General features: G+C 40.6%; 1 protein-coding gene across 5 annotated transcripts; it reads left to right on the forward strand.

Annotated features, from left to right (window-relative positions):
• The first annotated feature begins 1,325 nt into the window (after positions 1-1,325).
• kctd17 (potassium channel tetramerization domain containing 17) lies at positions 1,326-22,288 on the forward strand. Of its 5 annotated transcripts, none has more exons than XM_067575475.1 (7): positions 1,326-1,786; positions 15,360-15,468; positions 16,453-16,544; positions 17,425-17,568; positions 19,179-19,304; positions 19,836-19,974; positions 22,041-22,288. In XM_067575475.1, the coding sequence occupies exons 1-6, from the start codon at positions 1,424-1,426 to the stop codon at positions 19,932-19,934; spliced, it is 933 nt and encodes a 310-aa protein (XP_067431576.1). In that variant the 5' UTR covers positions 1,326-1,423; the 3' UTR covers positions 19,935-19,974; positions 22,041-22,288. The 5 variants fall into 5 exon arrangements, with proteins under 5 accessions (XP_067431576.1, XP_067431575.1, XP_067431578.1 ...); XM_067575474.1 differs by having other exon boundaries at positions 1,327-1,786; positions 17,422-17,568; XM_067575477.1 differs by having other exon boundaries at positions 1,327-1,786; positions 17,425-17,520.

Genomic DNA, 22,288 nt, shown 5'->3' on the forward strand with positions numbered 1-22,288 from the left:
AAACATATAATTAACTTTGGTACTTTGTAGGAGGGGACATGTGTACTTTTTGATTTGCAGAATATTTTTTCCACCATTGTGGCCTGATAACTCCACCTGCATTTAAACCATTAACCTAATTCACTGTAAATAGTATGAAACAGAATTAGTTATATGTGACAGTAATAAATGATATGTCAAGCAAGAACTAGAATTAAATGATTGTCTGAAACTATAATGTATTTTTGAAAGTCCAGTCTTTGGGTGTTGGGTTACCTGAACAAATGAGCCACATAACAACATATAGACTTCTTAAATATTTGATAAAACTCAAGCTTGGATTGTCCCAGGGCCCCAGACCATTAGGGGGCCCAAAAGTTCTGGGGTCACCATTGTTGCAATCAATTTGTGGTAATATGATTAAGTGCTAATGGGTGGTTTGTTAATACTGTATGCACCACTAAATTGCAATATGAATTGAAATGATAGGGCCTCCAGCATTATTACCTAAAATTGAGGCTCTGTGTTATAGAACGGCCAGAATCTGGTTTTAACAGGTTTATTATTTCAGTTTATCTTGTGCTTACATGGTGCATATAACAAAATAAAGTGCTTAATTACATTACCTCATTACTCATACTTCTTTTTAAAAGCTGTTAGCTGAACTTTTCTGTTATCAAACTGGACTTTACATTTCACATCCCTCATTTAATCTCTGCACTTGTCACTTTTATATATTTCATCAACTTGGACTTTACACTGTGCATTGCATTCAACCTCCACTGTTACATAATTTAATTATTTGTACATGTCACATTTAATTTTTGCTCTTGTCACATTCATATACTTCATACACTTCATTTATTTGTCCATAGCACAGTTCATATTTCCTTTGTACAGTCAATACTTCATTTCAAATTTTATATCCCAACTATTATTATTCAATTCTGTAAATAGATTTTACATTTTTAAAATTTAACATTTTCATTTACTTTTATTACTACCTTGTTTATTTCATCATTATTATTATTATGTTCTACTTTTATTCTTCCATGTTGCTTTTGTGGGAGCAAACACATAGACACATGCCTTGTATGCTGCAGACTCGTCTAATAAACAGGTTCTGATTCTGTACATAGTAGGAGGATCCTGGGGTAAATAGGGGCCCGCAAGGCCCCCAGAGAGTTAATCCGGTTATGATAATAACACTCCACATTTTAACCTCATGTATGAGTAAATTGTCAGCTATGAACGGGACCCAGCCTTTATTGTGAGAGTATTTCTCGGATGTAGTATGTCTCACTTGCTGCACCTTCATGGCTGGTGTGAGTTGTGCGGGTGTGCGGGGCGGAGCGTGCTCGGCGGGTGACGGAGGAGAGAAAAAGCCGAGGCAGCAGCGGATACACGGACGTCTTCACTGTGTGTCAAAGCGGCGGTTTTCCAAATGGCAACGACAGCGGACGACCAGCGGGAACCGGCGGACGTCGCTGCGCTGCCGACACACCACGGCTGCCGCCATCACAACAATAATAGCAACAACAACAACAACAATAACAACAACAACAAAGACAGCGAGGCGGGAGAGAGCGCGACCTCCGCTACCGCCAGCCCGACCGAGCCCGGCGGGACGGCGCCGCAGAGCATCGGTAACGGCTCGGTCATCAACCCCAGCGGGGGGAGTAACGGAAAGTGGGTCCGGCTGAACGTCGGCGGCACCGTGTTCCTCACGACGCGACAGACGCTCCTAAAAGAGCAAACTTCATTCCTGTACCGGCTGTGCCAGCAGCAGGACCTGCACTCTGACACGGTGAGTCCGGCCAGTTGGATGCCAAATACAACCATAACAATGTTACAAGCGGAGCTTTGCACGTGTCTGTGGCACTTACTGATGATGATTTGGCCTTCTTCTACGTCAGTGGTTCTCAAAGTGGGGTCCGGGGACCCCCCCTAGGTTCTTGAGGTGGTCCCCAGCAAAAAGGGGAAAAATTCATTTTCATTATAATTCAATCCATAAGTAACACAATGACAGAATGTTTGACTATTCTGGTCACGGGGTTCATAAGCTTTCTGTAATAAAACATCTAAAAGCAAAGATCTTATCAAATGGGGGTACGTGGTCTAATTTGTGTCTATTTAGGGATCCTTGATGTGAAAAAGTTTGAGAACTACTGCTCTATGTGACTTAGAGCAGTGACTCCCATTGTCCTGTGACCCCTTAAAATAAAGGAAAGTGCAACTGGGACCCCTCCTCATGTTACTTTGTCTACCAGTTAAGTTACTGAGTATTGTCTTGATTCATCTGTCAATCGTTTTGTCCATAACATGTCAGAAAGTAGTGAAAAAGATCTGTTAAAGTTCCGCACAGTCCAAGGTTTTGTCTGACTAACAATTCAAAACCTGAAGATATTCAGTTTATCATCATGTTCAACACAGAAAAGCAATAAATCATCAGATTTGAAAAGCTGGAACCAGCTTTTTTTCCATTTTTGCTTAAAAAATGACTAAAACAATTATTTGATTATCAAAATAGTTGCTGATTAATCTTCTGACGATCGGACTAGGTTGGGAACCACTGACTTAGACACTGCTTTGCTTTTCCTCTGGGCAGTTGAGTTAGGACATCTGTCAGTACATTAGTCTGCATGTAATATTCATTAGTGAGTACAGTCATGGAAGGAGGAGGAGGAGGCTGGTAGTGGCCTAACCTGAAGGGCATGTGAAACTGAACCTTCTGTCAGTTTTACACTGAGACAAAGCTGGTGAAAAATCACAATAACATTTTACAACATTCCTGTAGTGACCCATAGTTTTTCTGTGGCTCCCAGTAGTGAGTTCACAGTGACTAGGAACATTGTTGTGTTTTTTTATACACTCAAAAGCGGTCAAACTATAGTTTGATATGTCTAAAAAAAAAAAACCTTAACACGATTTATTTTCAAAGGCATTGCTGTGGTATGAAGGGTGGATTTGCCCAAACATGACTAAAAGGATTATAATATGTGTGCAGGTCTTGGCATGAAGTAAAGCCGATTGTGATAGAAAATGAGTAATTTATCCAGAGATATCTTCTAATGTATCACCATAGGCTTAAAGGCACCAACAATATTTATCTGTTGTCATCTGTGTGCCATCAACAAAACCTATTACTACAACTCCGCTCCCGGAAATGCACGCCTGCAGCTTCAGAGCGGGCGTGGAGTTGCCTAATGACCAGCTGATATGCAGTATGTGCAGCATGAAGCGCTCCCACTCTCTCTTTCTCTTGTGTGTGTGTGTGTGTGTGTGTGTGTGTTAGTGTGTCTCAGCATCGTTTTGTGGTGTGAATGTAGCTCAGGTCAGATGGATGAACACGTGCCTCCTCTTCTGCAGGGAGCTGCACAGTCAGTAGCTGTACAGCTGGCATCTTATGAGGAGAGAGATGTATTATGTGTCTCCCAGTCACATGTAGTCTGAGCGCACTGTAAGGGCTGGCAAGACTCATAAATGATGCAGATTTCTATTATGCTGCGGCCTTTGATATGTATGCATGTGACAGAGAGAGCGCGGTAGGTCTTCCTCACAGCCTGGAGTCCACTGTCTGTTGACATTTGGTTGCTTTTGGGTGAAAACCTCTCATCTTCAAAATGTCACTGAGAAATCCGCCTTAGGAAGGCAGCACATGTGATTTTATACCACTACGTCGATACGTATGTGTTTTTTGGTTGTTGTATGACAGAAAGGAAATCAGGTAAGCGAGAGAGAGAGAGAAGGGGATTACATTCAATAAAGGCCCCTGATGTTGTAATTACATGGTCAGCGTGTTAAACCAGGACACACAATATAATAAAGTTTAGAGCTGCGACAATTATTTGATTAATCAATCGACAGAAAGTTAATCTGCGTCAGCTTTTAAAATTCAAACGATTGTTTAAATTATTTTTTAAAAAATCACTTGTCTCAGCTTCTCAAATGTGAATATTGTCTGGTTTTCTTACTCTTCTAAGACAGGAAACTGAATTTTTGACTAATGGTCAGACTACACAAGACATCTGAGGACGTCATCATGAGCTCTGGGGACTTGTGACGGCCATTTTCACTATTTCCTGATCATTGATAGATGAAACAGTGGAAGGATTAATGAAAATGTAAATAATCTTTAGTTGTTGCTCTTGTAAGGTTATTTGAAAGTCGTTGTTGGGCTGCAATTAACGATTGTTTTCATTATTGATTAATCTGTTGATTATTTTCTCAATTAATTGATTAGTTTTGTCTATAAAATGTCAGAAAATGGTGAAAAATGTCAGTCACTGCTTCCCAAAGCCCAAGGTGACGTCCTCTGATGTCTTCTTTTGTCCTGAATGACCGTCCACAACCCAAAGTGTCTGTCAGAGAAGAACAAAGAAACCAGGAAATCTACACATTTAAAAAATTAGAGAATTTTGATATTTTTTATTACGATTACATTACTAACAATTAATCAATTATCAAAAAAGTTTAATTTTCTTGACTAATCGTTGTAACTCTAATCAGTTGAGGGATTGTTTATGGATAAAATAACCAAATAAGAAAGTCTGTTTAAAATTCAATCCCAGTAAATGTTGGTACTTCATCACATTTTGGCAGAAATCAAAGAAAAATCCTTTAATACTGTAAAACCATCCTGCTCATTTATATGCAGCGTCGCCCATAACAGTGTTACACACCCAGAGATACTGAACCACAGTACAAACTGTGTTAACTTCACCATCGTGTCCCTTGGACGTTATCCAGCGGAGGGTTTTAAACAGAGTCATGTGACCTTGCAGAGGAGCAGAGTTTGGAGGTTTCAGCTCCACAGCAGCAGTGACTGTTCCCCTGCTGCACCGGCAGGCTCTGTGGAAAGAATATTCCCATGTGACCTTCAACCGCGACCTGACAGGAGCTCCCTCTGCACCGCCCGAAGACACACAGTCACACACTGTATCTCCCTGTGTCTCACACGCATACAAACACACGCACCTACATCTCTTTCCTCTCTTCATCCCCGCTCTTTCCATCCCTGTCGTCATCATCATTATCCCGTCCTCTCGTCATTCTCACTCTCAGCAGCTGACTCACTCTGAATGCCTAACCCATGTTTGTCTTTTTCTCGTCTGCGTCTTTGATATCCGCTCTCTATCACAAACTCTTTGAGTTGAGTCCAGAGAGACACGGAGAGACTTAATTTTTGTTTTCCTGGCTCCATCACACTGCTGTCATCCTAAAAACGGGAACTGAGCTGTAGGCAAGGAGCTGAATCCTCTGAGAGTTGTGACTTATGAGCAAGACAGGCGAGGAGCACCAAAGCTGCTTTTTGTCAGGCGTGTCACACAGCTATCTGAGTCAGGATTTAGTATTTATGCAGTCAAGGCCGTTTCTAGCTTTTTCAGGGCCCTGTGCAATATCTTGTTTGCATTATATTCTATACGCATATAAATGAGACCAAATGCTTCCTATTTTAATTTAAGGAACTTAGTCCATTGTTAAGATCATCATCACCATCTTCAAAACTTTGAAGATTTTTTAGAAGCAAAGTCATCAATGATGTCATCGTAGGACAGCTGTTGGCCAATCGCATGACTGATAATGATAATGGCAAGACCGCTGACAATGCTTGGTTACATAACCCCTGCAACACCTAGTTAAATGAACCAGTGTGTACATTCGTAGGGAGAAGTTGAAGGAAAGTAAAGGACTCAACCAGTAGCTGGAGCCAGAGGATAGGCTCAGTAGAAGATTGTATTAAAACTTTTCTGTTGTAAGAAAATAAAATGATGCTGGAATTTTTAAAACCAATAACAGACATAACTCAAACCAATTCAACCACTTTTTGGTTTGTCCATTCTGGGCCACTGTAGAAACATGGTGGTGCAACATGGTGGGCTTCCAGGAAAGGGACCTGCTCCCTCTGTAGATATAAAGGGCTCATTCTAAGGTAACCAAAACACAACAATTCTTATTTTCATGGGATTATACACTAATGAAAACATACTTCTGAATATTATATTCCATTTCTGTCAAGTCCGTTCCGCTAGATGCCACTAAATCTTACAAACTGGTCCTTTAACACATGACTCGGAGGCACCTGGATTGGTCACTCAGTCACTCCATTTGTCTGCTGTCCTCAAGACTTGGTTTTACATTTACCCACAGAGTTTCTCACTCACTCCACACTCTTCTTTACGTCCGCTCTCATCAACTTTTTCCTCACCGTCAGGGAAGGACGGGACTTAACGTATTTCCTCCAACAGGAACTTTCTAACCAATGTTAAACTAATGTAAACAAAATCAGTCTGACACGCAGATGAGTTAACTTACTCTCTGTCATTTTCTCATAAAACAGAAAATAATACTAAATAATAGGAAAATGTATGTGACTCTTTTCTCCACTGGGTTATAGTTACCAAGAGTGTCAATTTATATTTGAGGAGATAAAAAATACGTTGGCACACCGGGACCCCCCTAGCAGTCGCGTTCTGGGCCCTACGCACATGCAAGAAACGGCTCTGTATGCTAAAATAGATGGTACACTATAGGAAGGCTTTTGAAATGCAAATATTTCCCTTCCAGAGAGACGTGTTTTTGTCTGCCAGTTGATCATAGAGATATTTATCGTATACTGCCTGGTCTGTTGTTCCTTTGTGTACTTATGTCATTAACTAGATGTTGAAGCTCCCTCACTGCTGGCACAAGCAGTAATCCCTTTGTATTCTACACACAGACTCTCATTTTCAAAGTCACAACCAAAATGTTGGTCACTGGAGGACCACGTATTTGACTGAGCAAAAAATATTAATGAGGTTGTCAGATATATGCAGAGCTGCAATCCAGTAGCCCAAAGTAAATGTTGTTTGGTTGGATATGTATGTATATATATGTATATGTATGTATATGTATGTATATGTATGTAAGTCACGTGAATAATTATTGTGGAAAAATGAAATCAGTGACACCAAGTTCAAAGTAATTGTTTTCATTCGGCAGGTTTACCCTCAAAAGCCTCATGATGAATACGGACTGAATCAGTCAGACCACTGAGCATAACAGCTGTGGGTGCACACAAGCATGAATGATACAACAGACTGGGTGCAGCCGGGTGGGAGTGAAGGGGGAGAATCAGTGTCTTTTTAAATTTTTGCAAAAGGCAACAAAGATGCAACATTGTTTTTTTTATTAGAGAAAACATTTCACAGTAAGTGTAGTTTATTTCTCTCTTGGTTATACGAGCACGATGATATGTGACGTGGTACACCACATATAAACAAAGTTAAAGATCCCGTCCAGACATGATTTTTGACATAATTTTTTTTTCCCTACGAAAAAGTTCAATAACCTATTTAAAAATCTTAAAATTACATCTACTTCGTCTCTCTCATTTTGCCTCATTTGTGCTCCAACGGCTCCACATCACGCTTGTATAAGTCGCATACTGGATCACGATTGGCCAAACTAGATGTGATGTCAGATATAAAGTGAGTACAGAAAAACGTTTGCCCCTTCAGCAGATGGATGTGAAAACAGACTTCTAGTGTCAAACTGCACAGTGAGGATAAAACATCAACGTGGCATCACAAAAAGCAAAACATATTTTTGAGTGAAGGGGGACTTTAATCTTATGGTCTTGAAAAGCCTGAAGTGCATATGGAAGTGTCTGTGAAGGGTCTAAACCCAACAGACACCAGGCTGAAAACCAGCCTTTGCTCCGGTTGTTTTCGTACACAGAACAACCTGAAGCTGAATGACACAGAGGAGCAGTCCAGCCTTTGGTTTTCTTGTCTCACTCAGTAGAGAAGCTGATTTTATCCGCACTGGAGTCTCTCTCTAATCCTCTGGCGTTAGCGTGTCTCTTCTCAGGGGTTCTTGGCTGTTTTTAAACACACACACACACACACACACACACACACGCACACACACTGTCTGGCTGTGTTCGACTGTTTTAATGAGATTACGGCACTTCAGCTGCCCTACCCCCTCACCAAACCAAACCCAGGGCTTTCTGCCATTCATACAACCCAATCTGACCTCACGCCGTCCCAAGCCAATTACATTATGAAGCCTTGACACCAAGGTGATGTTAACTGAACAGGTGTATCATGGCGGCCGGTCGCAGATGATAACCACATAATCGTATTACCGCAGATTATGAATTACGCATATTAAATATCACAGGGATCATGCAGATGAGTTTTGAATGATGCTGTGACTCAGATTATCTGGACACATTTTCTGCTGTGTTTCACTTTAAAATTCTGTGAGACTCTCTGTCCAATTTCACAGCGTCAGCATGGATTCTACCACATGCCCAAACTCGCTTTATTACCTTATCTGTGCTAAGAGAGGCATTGGCAGCAACCAGGGATCATAAAAAAAAAAAAATCATAAAAAAAACCCCGCTAGAGCCAAAGTTCTCATTTGAATAAATAGTACAGAGTTGTGTGAACTTGTTTCTGTTTCCATCAAGATACACAAATTAGACTTGTCTGGGCTACACAAATAGACCTTGTATGCAATGTACACACCTTTCTTAGGAAAAACATGAAAATGCTGCTATTCATCACCACAGTTTCAGTATTACAGTATCACTATATCTACTGGATTGAAGTAATATAGGTTGTAGCAGGTGGTTGTCTTTTTGGGGAAAAAAAAAAGATTTTCATAAGAGATGAAACCTATCAAGAGAGAATTACGCTAACGACTTTTTTTCAGTAGGGCTTTAGGTTTGGGGACTTTTTCACATCTGCAATAGTGTTTTTATTCACTCAGCAAGGAGCAGAACCACATGAAATGAAATGCGTTTATAGGTGCGGAGCTGCTGTGATGCCTCCTACATCAAAAATGTCACAAACACTGAGAAGTCAGTAGTTCAACCAGACCATCTGTGATGTCGGGGATAATAAAGTAGGCTGATTGCTAGGGCTGTAGTCAACCAAAGAAAATCTTGGTCGACTAAAACCATACATAATCTTCAAGTAATCGATTAGTCGCGCGGGGGGCAGGTGTAACGGGACAGAGTGCGCAGTAAACTCGTCAGCCACACATTTCTCTGTTCTGTATTTCTCTGTTTTTGTGTCTTCAGGTTAGCTAACCCATTGTTGCTAACTTTAGAGCTAACTCCCTTTATTTTTCCAGCATTTGGGGAAACAACAGATGTGACTTTTTAGCAATTATTAACTGACACACTGTAGTCTGTACTGTACATTTACTGCCAGACTGAAAACTTACTACTTACCTTTTCCTCTGCCCCGCTCACTATGCTAACATACTCCTTAATGGAGCCACGCTACCAATAGTTTCCCAGGCAACAACAGAGGTTGACTCACATACCGGAACAGCGCTGCACAGAGATTCCCAAACGCTATCGATTTCCATTTCAAATAATAAAAAACATTTTTTTTGGCCTGGCGGGGGTTCTCGTTGTGTCATGGAGAAACACAGATTCAGTAAACGTGCAGTACGTTCAGTAAACGTTCAGTACAGTTAGACCCAGTAGTCTTCATTAAGTTGGGCGAGTGCAAAGTTGTGAAAACAACGGGGGTGTTTTGAATACACAGGTTTTCACAGGTAATTTGTTAGTGTGTACCTCCCGCCGCAGGAAATAATGTTTTACTCCTGGAAAGCTATTGATGTAGAACTTTTCTCCTTATGAAAATAACACAGAGATGAGTCAGACGAGAGCATATCGACACAACTAATCAGTCGACCAGCAGACTACAGCCCTACTGATTGCACTCACATCTAGAGTTTTCTCACTGTTCCTGCCCCCTTTAGGAGGTGGCCATCCCAGACTTCAGGAGTTTGGGGTTTTATACCCCTCCCGACAATCGGTGGAGAAATCTGGTCTGGGAGTTTGGTTGGTACTGATGTTCGGCCCAGATTATCTGGTAATGTGAGTGGTTTATAGATCCAATCTTAAACCTCCAGAGCTGCTCATCAGGGCCACCCTGATCATTTCAAACTTGTTTGATATTTAGGATTTAAAATCTGGATGATTACGTCACTACTTTCCGAGCGGGACTACAATAGCCAACGAGAGAGACAAGTCTACAAGGAGATGGTGTTGCCAAGCAACGGTGAACATTCTAGCCCTTGAGGCTAACGTTAGCTAGCATACTACTGTTGACAGATATTAAAACTTACAGTTAAAATCTCACCTCCAGTTCTGGCTGAAGAACAGACAACCCGTGTTGACCGCGTCTACACAAACATTTTTTCATCTACATTCGTTTAGCCTTCTGCTTCAGTTTTTTCTCATTTTCTCATTTTGTTTACATCTGCTTCCTCATGAGATCATGTGAGATCACATGAGGTGGTGCGTTGCTCCTTCTGGTACAATAATCTTAATAATATCTTGTAGTGTGTGATGCACCGTTATTTTCAAATCTTGTAGTGTGTGCGTGTTTGAGATTAGAGAGAAGTTTCTCCTTATGTCTGTGAAGCAACCCAATTAAAAAAAATCTGTTAGGATTTTAAAATTCCTGTAGTCTGAGCCCGACATAAGAGTAAGCCAAGCCTGGATTGATCGATGTGTATAGATGAAATGTGACTGATGTGTAGGTTTTGTGTTAAAACAACAAGAAAATCAAACAGTTGCTCTACTTTCTCTTAAATCTACCTCTTGAGTGATAAATAATTTCAAATAAAAGCTGCAGAAGTTAAACAGGATACACAACAGATTTTGCAATGTTAGTTGAGCCACAGTGTTGACACATGCTCAAGCAAACAGCAGAATGCAGGCGAGCGTGTGTGTGTGTGTGTGTGTGTGTGTGTGTGTGTGTGTGTGTGCGTGTTTAGAGGTGAACGGGGCTTTTGTTTGGCTATTGGTGATGATAGCCTGTGGGATGTACTCACCTCTACAGAGAGATGTTGTGGAGTCACATCCTATTTCCCTGAACACACGTTCTGTAAAACATTAACTCACCAACTAGTGTTCCTGTCCTCTCAGTAACTGAAAAAAATGATCTTGTGGGCATGCTCCAGCTATACATTGAATCTAGTAAAATGTTATATGTACATGGGAACATCTTTACAGACTCAGTTTGTGCATTGCATTGGACATATAGAATTTTTATTTTGGGTTAATGGTGAGAGTCATACACCATGACTTCCTGGTTGAGTTTTTCAGTCCGTAAGCATCATAAAGCTTCCGTCAACTGTGGCAACAAGCAGATGCAGAATATGTGCATGATACAATCATTCTGTATGGGGAAGTCAGAGAAACCTGTGGGGAAATCTAAGGGGAATTTCCTGAGAAAAAGAGTAAATGCTGTGTTTTTGCTGTATTTTTAATTTCCGTGATACAGTACTGCAGTACTGAATCTGTAGTACGTAGAGGCAGCAGAAGATGAGAGCAAGAGAAGACGGTGGCGTGAAAAGGCGTGCAGACTGCATTCAATGGAGAATGTAAAAAAATATACAATCAGTGATTGAGCAAGTTGACCAAATTTTTTAGAAGTCATTGTCCTATGGCTGCAATGCCTGTCATAATGAATAACTAGTAATTGTGTGTATGTGTGTGTGAGAGAAACTATGGCTCTGACACATTCAGGAAGCTTTTCCTTGGTGTTGTCAAGCCCACACTGTCAAGTCAAGTCACGTTGACGAGGCGTTAGTCTGTCCTCTACTGCAGCTCCGCTCATTTAGGATGGGGTGTGTGTGTGTGTGGGTGAAACCGTTTATACTCTGTGCTGCAGTCACAGCCTCTACACACTCTAATCACTGTGATTTTCAGTGCAGGCACACACAGTGCTGTGTCTATACCAGCTGCCTCCTAGTCTTCATATCCCTTCCCCTCCATCCTCTCCATCACACACAGAAACCTCACGCGTCTTCATCTTCCGTCTTGACGGCAGAATCGCTCTTCGCTTCTTTGTGTATCCACGTTTCATTTCTAATAGGAAGTTATTTATCACACTGTTTCTTTCAACCCTGCTCTCTTTCTCCTCCGTCGATCTCTCCAGGTCCGTCTCCCGCTCGTCTCTTTCTCCTCTTAATTCTTCTCCTCATCTTGCGGTAATGACGTGCTTGTATCTAGGTGTCTTTGTTCATTGTATTCGCTTCATGTCTCACATTGGGAACGCCTCCTGCGTGACTGAACTCATCAGAAGCTCCTGTCACGCTATGCCAGCAAAGATTGGCTGGACCCAAAGACATGAAAGAGATTCTTCCCCATATAGATTGGGCTGACAACACACCGTCAATCATTCATTAATTTCTTCTCACTGTTAAAGGAACGAACCTATTCTCAGATTCAACTCTCTATTTTCAGGATTATAGTGCACTAACTATTTGTTAATCCATTATAATGTTTCTGCATAAAGCTCTTCCGAAGCTCTTATTAAAGGTATAATGTGCAGGATTTTTTGGTTGGTGTTTGTAAACATGCAGCATTCAAAGTTGGCCCCTCCTCCCGAGCAAAAGAAGAGAGAGAGAGCAGCGTTGGTCCAGCGAGCTAGAGAGTGAATGAAGAGAGTTAGTGATGTTGACGAGAACAAAGCTGTGAAATGTTTTTTTTCTTCTTTATTTGTGGTAGATTAGTTTAATTTTTGTGAAAAATAATTTCAAATCCTCCAAGTGTGCATCATTATTAAATAGCATTTCATCACATGCAGGGTCAGATGTGTCGTCCATATTCCGTATTATCTGTTTTACTGTTAAGTCTAAGATCAAATATAACCAAACTAATGTTAGATTTGTCAATTAATCCTGTTAGCTATGCAACCCAGTTACTGGGTGTTAGGCTAATATTTAGTAGCAACTAATCTCTATGTAAGATCTGATGCGTAAATATCCACTTAGCCTAAGTATTAACTCAGTTTAAAGGGCTGTATTATAAAAAAACTCACTTTTTCAGTGCTTGTTTGTATATAGTTGGGTCTCTGATGTGCCTACTAACACACAAACTGTGAAACCCCCCCCCATCCATGCCTCTATCTGAGACTTCACCCACTAAATATCCTGAGGTCCGCCATGTTTTTCTTGCAAGCGCCAGCTGGGACTCGGCTAAGCTAAGCTAAGCTAAGGGTGAAAAATTATGTATGTATTGTGGGGCGGGACCAGGCAACAGAGCTGCTGGTTGCTGACTGACGCCTGCTGAGCGCCAGCCAGCTCTGTAGGAGAGAGCTAGGGAGCAGAGCTGAAGAGTCCTGTGTTGCTGCTGCTGCTGTTTTCATCTTCTGGAGGATTAAACACCCAATTCTGCTCTGATCCAGAGCAGTTTACCGGCGAGAGGAGTTTATTTTTTCAACTTTTGGGATTAAGTGGATTTATCTTCAAACTCGCTTCTCAGCATAGCCGGAGCTAAGCTAACACCTGAGTCACACACCACCTCAGCTGCTGTCATCAATAATAAACATCTTAAATGCTGGTGAGGTAATTAACTTTGGGGTGGTTCTGCAAGAACATTGAGAGGGACGACGTCCTTGATACCCCATTAACACCTCAGAGCCCCATTGGTGCAGCTCTCACTTTTATACAAAAGAAGTGTGAGGAGAAAAAAACAGAGTCAATGATAATATTGGCCCAGGCTGCTCGAAGCACAGGCATCAGGCTTCTCCTAGCAAACACATTCCTAAGGGCTCAGGGTTGAACAAACCACTTCCACAGGTTTGGGCCTCAGAGTGACCTAAAAGCTTCTACTTCCATACAGGAGGTTAGGAGGAGGTAGAGACTGACCTGATAGCAAACTCTAAACTTGACTGTAAGCCAGCTCTTTTGTTTACAGTCCAGTTGGACAATAGATCAGGAACTCTCAAATTCAGGGTAGCTGCAGATCCAAACGAACAAACTGGGATTTGCATGAACAACCTGAAAGTCCAGTTAAGCCCTTCAGATATCTGAAAGCACAAAATTCCCAAACACGTCTATCTACAGCAGTCAAAACACACCACCAAACTGGACTCTGGAATGTCAGATTTTTTTTATTAGAAATGTTTTGTGTGCATTTAGTCGTTGAGGTTGGGATTAGAGGACCCGGTAACAAAAGCAATAACATGCTTCTGTACAAGATGCTGCTGGAGGGTAAGGTTGTCCATTGCTGCTTCAGCAAACAGCCATAAAAAGAATCAGTCATGTGAATCGAGCAGGTTCTCTTTATCAAGCTGAACAATTTTTTGCTCTTTGACTGAAATATGAATGTACATGCCACCAGCCAAATGTTGGTGGTTGGTTAAGGAAACACTTTTGTGACTCTGTGTGTCAGTAGGAAATAATTGCGTGAAAAACTTTGCCCAAAAAAGATGTAATATTTCTCAAATCTGCCTGTCCAGTTTGCTTCTCTCTCGACAGAGGTAACCCACTGAACTGTTTTAATGACACATAATCAGCAGATGTGACCAAAGTTCTTAACATCCTCTTTCATTTTCCCAACAATTCCTGCTCTTTTCCCCTCCTGTATCTCTCTGCTTGAATCTCCTAAAGGCCTGTATGCATTTCTCAAGCACTAGCTCTTTTGTGAATTCAGCTCTAAAAGGGGTCTCTGCTTCAAGCAATCATCACAAGGAACAGCAGGGGGGTGGTGTGTGTGTGTGTGTATGCTGGAGGGGCAGTATGTAGTCATGACGTAACGCTAACAGCCAGGCTGGCTTAGCAGAAGTAGCCTGGAAGTGGGACAGAAGAAGGACACGTGGGATAATAAAGTCACCAACAACTACTCTGGAGTGACAGTAACCAGAACTTCTGTGTCCAGCTGCAAAAGGCTGTTGTTGTGGCAGGAAGCTCTCAAGGGAAAAGCAAATAGCAGTGTTTGCAGCAGGAAGCATCAGGGTTTAATGGAAAAGGAGGGGAAACACAGAACTTTTTATAATCAGGGCTGGGAAAAGTTACTTTTCTATCTGACTACTGGGAGTTGTTGTACCTTTGTACACAAAAATATTGCAAAAACATTTTATCAGTCAGGTAATTCTAAAGATATAAGTTTTTTTCTCAAAAACTACAAAAGCATCACATCCTTATAACATCAACAGAACCTCCGCTGTACAGGAGACTTATATTTTGGAGACAAAGTCCTCTGCCAAGATGAAAATAGCCAGCCAGGATGTTATTCCCCAGTGAGTATCTAAAAATACTTAATATATTACAGAAAAGGTCAGTTGGAAGGAAAAGTAGTAGCACAATTCAAGTTTGAGAAATACTGTACATGGAAAAACAGCATTTAATTACTCATGATCACTAAAAAGTTATATTTAAGTGACAAAATACTGCTTATATAGAATAACTAAGATTGCATTGAACATCACTAGTTTAGTTCATCAAAAACCCTCTGTTCATTAGTGACAACACAAGGAAAGAGCTCAAAGTGACTCGGTGTCATAGTGTGAAAACAGTTCCTGATGTGATAAAGGTGTTAATGGACAGTGTACTTTCTGTCTGTTCCTCCTCTGTAACAGGATGAGACGGGAGCGTATGTGATCGACAGAGATCCCACCTACTTCGGTCCCATCCTCAACTACTTGCGGCACGGAAAGCTGGTCTACAACAAGGAGCTGGCTGAAGAAGGTCTCATAATGCATATGAGGGGTGCTGGGTGCATGAGTTTGTTTCATTTTTGGGCAGGTGTAAATAATCAAATTCCCCCACGCTGCCTCATGTAACGTCAGTTCTTTTACCATCATATTTTCTATTTAAGTAAATGTGAAAATACTGCTACTGCACTTACATGGAAAGTGTAGTAGTTCAAGTAATTTGATGAAATAGAAATTACAAATTGATTTTTTTTTAAAAAGTGTGTGTGTGTGTATATATATATATATATATATATATATATATATATATATATATATATATATATATATATATATATATCCACATATTGAGTCACCTATAACACCTGAACATGAACATTGTTAGCTAAAAGTAATGGATACATTGTTGAAATACATAGCTAATGGAGAAATGATTAATAATAGTAATGGAGACAGTTGCAATTGTTAGCTTAATGGATAAATGGATGGAAAAGTTAAATGTTAGCTAAAAGTAATGGATAAATGGTGTAAATAGCTAAAAGTACTGGATTAGCAGTTGAAATTGTTAGCTAAAAATAGTGGATAAATGGTAGCCAATGAATAAATGGCAAACAGTTGAAATTGTTAGCTTGATGATAAATGGTTGAAATAGTTACTAAAAGTAATGTATGAATATTGGAAATAGCCAAAAGTACTGAATAAACAGTCAAAATTGTTAGCTTGAAGTAATGGATCAATGGTTGAAACATCCAGCTTCTGCCACTCAAAGTGGTGGTAGTATGCATGCAAATTTAACCAAAACATGACATTTCACTTGTATGAAAACATTTGTATCCACCATAATACCAACATATCACTGATACTTAAATGGTATGCAATTTAAAATCTTTTTAAATGAACACATTTGTAACATGACGGGTGGTTTCGATGAACGGGTTCTTGAGTTCACCTGACAGCATGTAAGTCGGCGCTATAGCACTCACACAGCAGCTGAGTTGTGTGTTTCTTCTGTTACAAGGTGTCCTGGAAGAGGCTGAGTTTTACAACATCACCCCACTGATCAAACTGATCAAGGAGAGGATCGTGGAGAGGGACTCCAAGGCCACACAGGTATACACAGAATATATCTGTATATAAACAAAAAGTGTTTGCTGCTTCACTCTGTCTAAGGGCTTTAACAGTCATACACAGATCATCTCAGTCACTGGATATCATGTTTAAATTATGATAAAAATAGAGATACAGGCTAACAGAACAATTATATTAATATTCTTGAACCATATGGAATTTATTTTGCATCTAACCTTTCTAATACATCCTGTACTAAATATTGCAATACTTACTATCTGCACCCACAACACACAGACACACAAACATACACACACAGAGTACACCATTATGGTGTAAGAGCAATGCCTCGCAGTCATTTTCTTCTTTGTCAGTGATTTCATCCTTCTGTGCTTCTCTAAAGAGAGCGCTGCTGCACACCAGGCTTCTCTCTCCTTTCTTTTCTCTCTCAGGATGGTTGCACTCTCTCTTATATAATCCCACTGCTCTCGCAAACATACACCCACTTTCCCTATGTTCTACTGTACTTTACTGTACATAAGCTATAGCTTGCCTGCTGTTAAATATGATGCGATAATCTGAAAATAGAAATGCTGATTTTGTAGACAGCCCACAACTACAATGTATTTTTCTCTTTTAAATTCTTTTTTTTTTCTTTTGAATATTATGTAATTCTTATTCCAAGTCAGTTTTTTTGCTTGTAATTTAATTTTTTTTGTTCACTTTGAACACTGGTTTACATAATGTTTCTAAAACGTTGAAATTAAAGTCAGTTTATTAACATTTTGGTCATTGTAACAACATTATTAGTCGATCATCACCACATCTTTATCTTATTTTTTCTCCCTCTGAAGATGATCGTACCTTCTGTTAGATTCATCTACTTCCTCTTCAACACCTTCTCGCTCTCTTTCCCCAGCAGGTGCCCCCCAAGCACGTCTACCGAGTGTTGCAGTGCCAGGAAGAGGAGCTGACCCAGATGGTCTCCACAATGTCGGACGGCTGGAAGTTTGAGCAGGTCAGCGTGCGCACCTGCAGAAAGCCCCGCACCGGACTGCTCTGGACTGTGGGTTGGACTCACGCTGCTGCTGACCCTTCAATCTTGACCCTTGGCCTGATCCCTTGGCCCTGACCTGAGCCCTTCCTTCTGCACTCCTAAAATGAGTTTAGGTGTCCCAGTCTAGATAGTCTAGATCTTTTTTCACGTAGTCTAGATAGATAGAGATCGCGTAGGCTAGATCTTGATTTATCAACCTTAAGTACCACTTTATTTTTACAGATCGTTCCAGTAAGACATCGTCCACTGCACCCCATAATTTTCAGTCTTTCACTTTCAGCCTCTAACAAAGGGTTCAGAACCCAGTTAGTCTATATCCTGCACTGTGGCACCGGGTGCAACCTGGAACGGTCACACCATACCTGTAGCCTTTGTCTTTGTTAAGCTGGTTGGTTTGTAGCTGTTACATTTTTAAAAATATATTGTAGAACCTTTCTGTGAACGATTAAACCTCAGACAACGTGTTCATTAAGTCTTCTGTTGATCACAGGACAGCTGTAATGACACAAAGCAAGTGTTCACATTGTGAGCAACACAACTAATGAATCAACTACTAATTAGTCACTTTTATGCATGTATGCATGTCCTTACATTGCTATCTCTACCAGCGAGTAACTCATACCACACATGCGTTTATTTTAGAAACTTGAATGTGGCCTTCAAGGTTTGCCTTTCTGATTTCTTTACGTTTTCTCATGATATTTAGACTGTCTTGGTTACAGATGTTAGACCAAACCGTACTAGAGCAGAAACAATGAGTCAATTAATCAATAAATAAGTGGTTAGGAAATTAACGGGCAACTATTTTGATTATTAGTCGTTCAAGTTTATTTTACGTTCAGTTTATTTTAAATTCACTGATTTGAGCTTCTCAAATGTGAATATTCGCTGGCTTTTTATTTGACTGCACTGAAAGCATTTGGGTTTGCACTGCTGCTCGGACAAAACAAGCAATTACAGACCAAAATGAATTGATTGATTGAGAAAATAGTCGGCAGAATAATGATAAGTGCCTAATCTCACACCACCAGCAGTCTGTTTAGAAAAGAGCGACCCACTAACTGTGTTGCTCACAGTGCGAACACACAGTCAAGATGTAATGTCAGTAATAGAGGAAAGTCTTTCAGAGTTAAAGTTATCTCTTACAGTGAGGGCTGAGCCTCCTAGGTTGCTTTAATTCATTTGACACCCTCTCCTTTAGTGACATCTCAGAGCCTCGTGGTGTCGAATAGGTCAGCCTAGAAATCCCTCCTTGTCCTTCTGCTTTGGCACCAAGCTCCAATGCATGCTACACAGCTATGGTTTGCACACAATTTCTGCACAAGCTGACCCGCAGTTATTTTGCTCTTCCCACAAGTAAAAGACGCTTCTTGTTGAGTCCACTGCTGTATGTGTAACGGCAGGCTGTCCGCTCCTTGCCCCCCCCACCACTCCCCCCTTCTTCCATGCATGAGCACAAGAGTCTTTCCTCTGCTTTAGTTTGGGATCTCAGCTCTCTGCTGTCTTTGTTTTCTCTGCTGCAATCTCTTAATTCTTTCTGACACTCACTTTCTGTCTGCCTCTGTCCCCCCTCTCTCCTCTGTATATCTTTCTGGATCTGTGTCTCTCTCTTTTTCTAGATGGTGAACATCGGCTCGTCGTACAGCTACGGTACGGAGGACCAGGCTGAGTTTCTGTGTGTTGTCTCCAAGGAGCTTCACACTCCAGGATCTGGACTGGGTACGGAACAGAGCCACAAAACTAAGGTGAAACTCTATTTTTTTTTTCTCACACACACACACACACACAAACAACAGGATCAAGCTGCTAGGCTGTGTGTCCATGTGGGGTCCTTTCCTCGTTCTGTATGTGTGTATTACTGTTTTGTCACGGTGTGTGTGAGAGAAGGAGGGGGGGGGGTATCTCCTCTCATTGGAAGCGTGTGTGTGCTTTGATCCTGCACTCTCCACTGAACGCTCCCAAATGTCAATCGCCTCAAAATGTCATTCACAAACACATTCACTCCATCATCCACACACCTCTGCCTCCCTCTCCCGCTGTTATCGATCTCTCACTTTGTCTTCCTGTCTATCCCTCACTGTATCCGTCTGTTTTCTGGCTCTTTCATATGGATATATTGATATATATATCTGTCCCTGTATTTACCTCTCAGCTTCTCTCTGTCCGCTCACTGACACTCATCAGCGTGTTCATTTTTTTGTCGTTTTCTGTCTTTTTGTTTGTTTGTTTTTTTTTTCTTTTGTGTTTTCCCCCTCCGTCCTTCATGCCGAATGAAGCCGGCGGAGACGCAGGAGGAGGAAGCAGCGAAGGATGAGGAGGAGGAGGAGGAGGAGGGAGGGAGAGATACCGCACCGAATGAGTGGCTTAGAGAATGAGGGAGTCATGTTTCTTTGTTCCAAAGAGAGGCGGGAATGGGTGAGGAACTGTGCTAGAGTGCAATAGATGTGCTAGTGGGTAGACCTGGTAGATTTTAGTGTGTGTATGTGTATATGTGTGATGTCTATGAGGATTCAGGGTGTTTCATGGCACTGCATTGAGTATGAAGTCCGAGCTCTTCCTCTGTTTTCAGTAGACGCAGCACTTAATGAAAACCGTGTGAATTTAAAAGATGCGTAATAGACAAATGCAAGCGGCAGTGAGGGAGCGCTCCATCTGGAGAAAGCTGGGCAACAAAGGTCTCCGTCCAGATTTCAACCGACCATCACCCTAACTCATAAACTCCATGGCAACCAAACTAAGACAAAGTCTCAAGCAACCGAACACACACCTGTATCTTTACAACCAGCAGCAACATAGTAAATTACTACATGCTGGTGAGGATGTTTGTCTCTTTTACAAGCAGCTTTAACGTCCAATCATACAGCACACTGATTCAAGGCTTGACAACGTCAGCTACGCTTCTACTTTGAACAGTCTACGCAGGCTAGCAGTATCCTTCTGTTGTTCCATCGGACAAAATAAAAATTACAATAATATCACAGCAGTATCTCAATATTGGTCTGGTACAGTACTCATTGTACATTATTTAGAAATATTCTTTTTGTTTATTTAAAACAGAGCTGCAATGATTGATTGATCTACAGAAAATTAATCGCCAACTATTTTTATGATTGAATAATCGTTTTGAGTAATTTTTTAAAGAAAAAATGTCCAAATTCTTTGATTCCAAATTCCCAAATGTGAATGTTTTCTGGTTTCATTAGTCTGCTATGATATTAAACTGAATATCTCTGGTTTATGGACTGGTCGCTTATGGTTGGGACAAAAAGGAGACATTTGAGGACGTAACCTTGGGCTCTGGGAAACTATAATCAACATTTTTCACCATTTCGATGTATTGAGAAAAGGTGAAAAATCGATTTATTGAGAAAATAATCAACAGATGAATAGTTAATGAAAACAAACATTAATTGGAGCCCTAATTTAATATCTCACGCAGAGAGATATTTTGGTTTAAATTTAAGTTATAAGTCTTTGGTCAAACAGTTGATTCATGTAGCACATGGGAAACATGAAGCAAAACATGTCAATATGAGAATTAAAAAAAGATTTATTACAGAAAGACAAATAACAATAATGTTAAATTATCACCCATACCCAATGATGACGTTAATTAATGCTATTGGCATTAAGTTATAATAGTAGTAAAAGCAAAAAAATAAATATTTTACCAGTTTTTCAGACCAGTTGTGATGCTGGTTACTGATGGTCTTTACTAATGAATGAGGTTGGGTTGGAACCACCTTTTTTACAACCGACATCACCACGTCTGTAGAAAAAGCTGCTGTGATGAAGCGAAGGTCAGTTTCCAGCTGTTGGACACTCAGAGGATTTCTCTTCAAACTGTGAGGATTCAAAGCCATTAAATACAATTAATAAGAGGTCAGTTTTTTTATGAAAAGCCTTGGTGATATAAAATCCCATTTGGCAAAATACGTGGCATGTTTGGTGAATTCTGCTAAGTAGACGTTGGATAAAGATGCATATACATGCACATGCTTTATCTGGTCCAACAGCGACCCGACACAGCCTTACAGATATATTGATTGAGCGCTGCGTCTCTACGGGCTCTAATTACCAATGCTGTGACATGGAATATCCTTGACCTTTTAGTGCAGCAGTAGTAGTGTTAGATGTCCTTCCAAATCTGTGTACATACTGTATACACACTATCAATGTAGAATCACACACAGTTACACCCACCACATGATGGACACATACATTTAAACACACAAAACCAAACAAATGTCAAAGGGACACGCACATTTTAAGACATGGCTGTGTACGTTTTCGTTAATTTTCAGCCATTACACATGTCATCAATGTCATTTTTGCTCTCATTTCGTCACCATTTCCATCACCATCATCACTATCATCACGGCCAAAACATAGCTGTAGTTAGAATATGTAAAATGTTTATAGATTAGATTGGTGTGAATCTGCAGTTCCTAATGTTTTCATGTTTTTCTTTTATTTCACAGCTTTTCCAGATCCATGGGTCCCGGATGTAGAAATCGCAAGAATCTAAGTTATTTTTTTCTAGGCTTATTATGACATCCTGTACATGGTGTATGTGTGTGTTTTGCATCAAATGGACAGTCACCAAAACAGATTTGTAGTGTTTTTATTGGTTCATTGACAAAATGCTGGTTATAAAGATGACCAAAAAACACACAAAAAAACAAAATCCTACAGTCAGTCGGAGCAATGTCTTCAAACATATTTCACA

This window comes from Thunnus thynnus, chromosome 20, assembly GCF_963924715.1.
Source record: "Thunnus thynnus chromosome 20, fThuThy2.1, whole genome shotgun sequence".
In the NCBI taxonomy this organism is placed as follows: domain Eukaryota; kingdom Metazoa; phylum Chordata; class Actinopteri; order Scombriformes; family Scombridae; genus Thunnus; species Thunnus thynnus.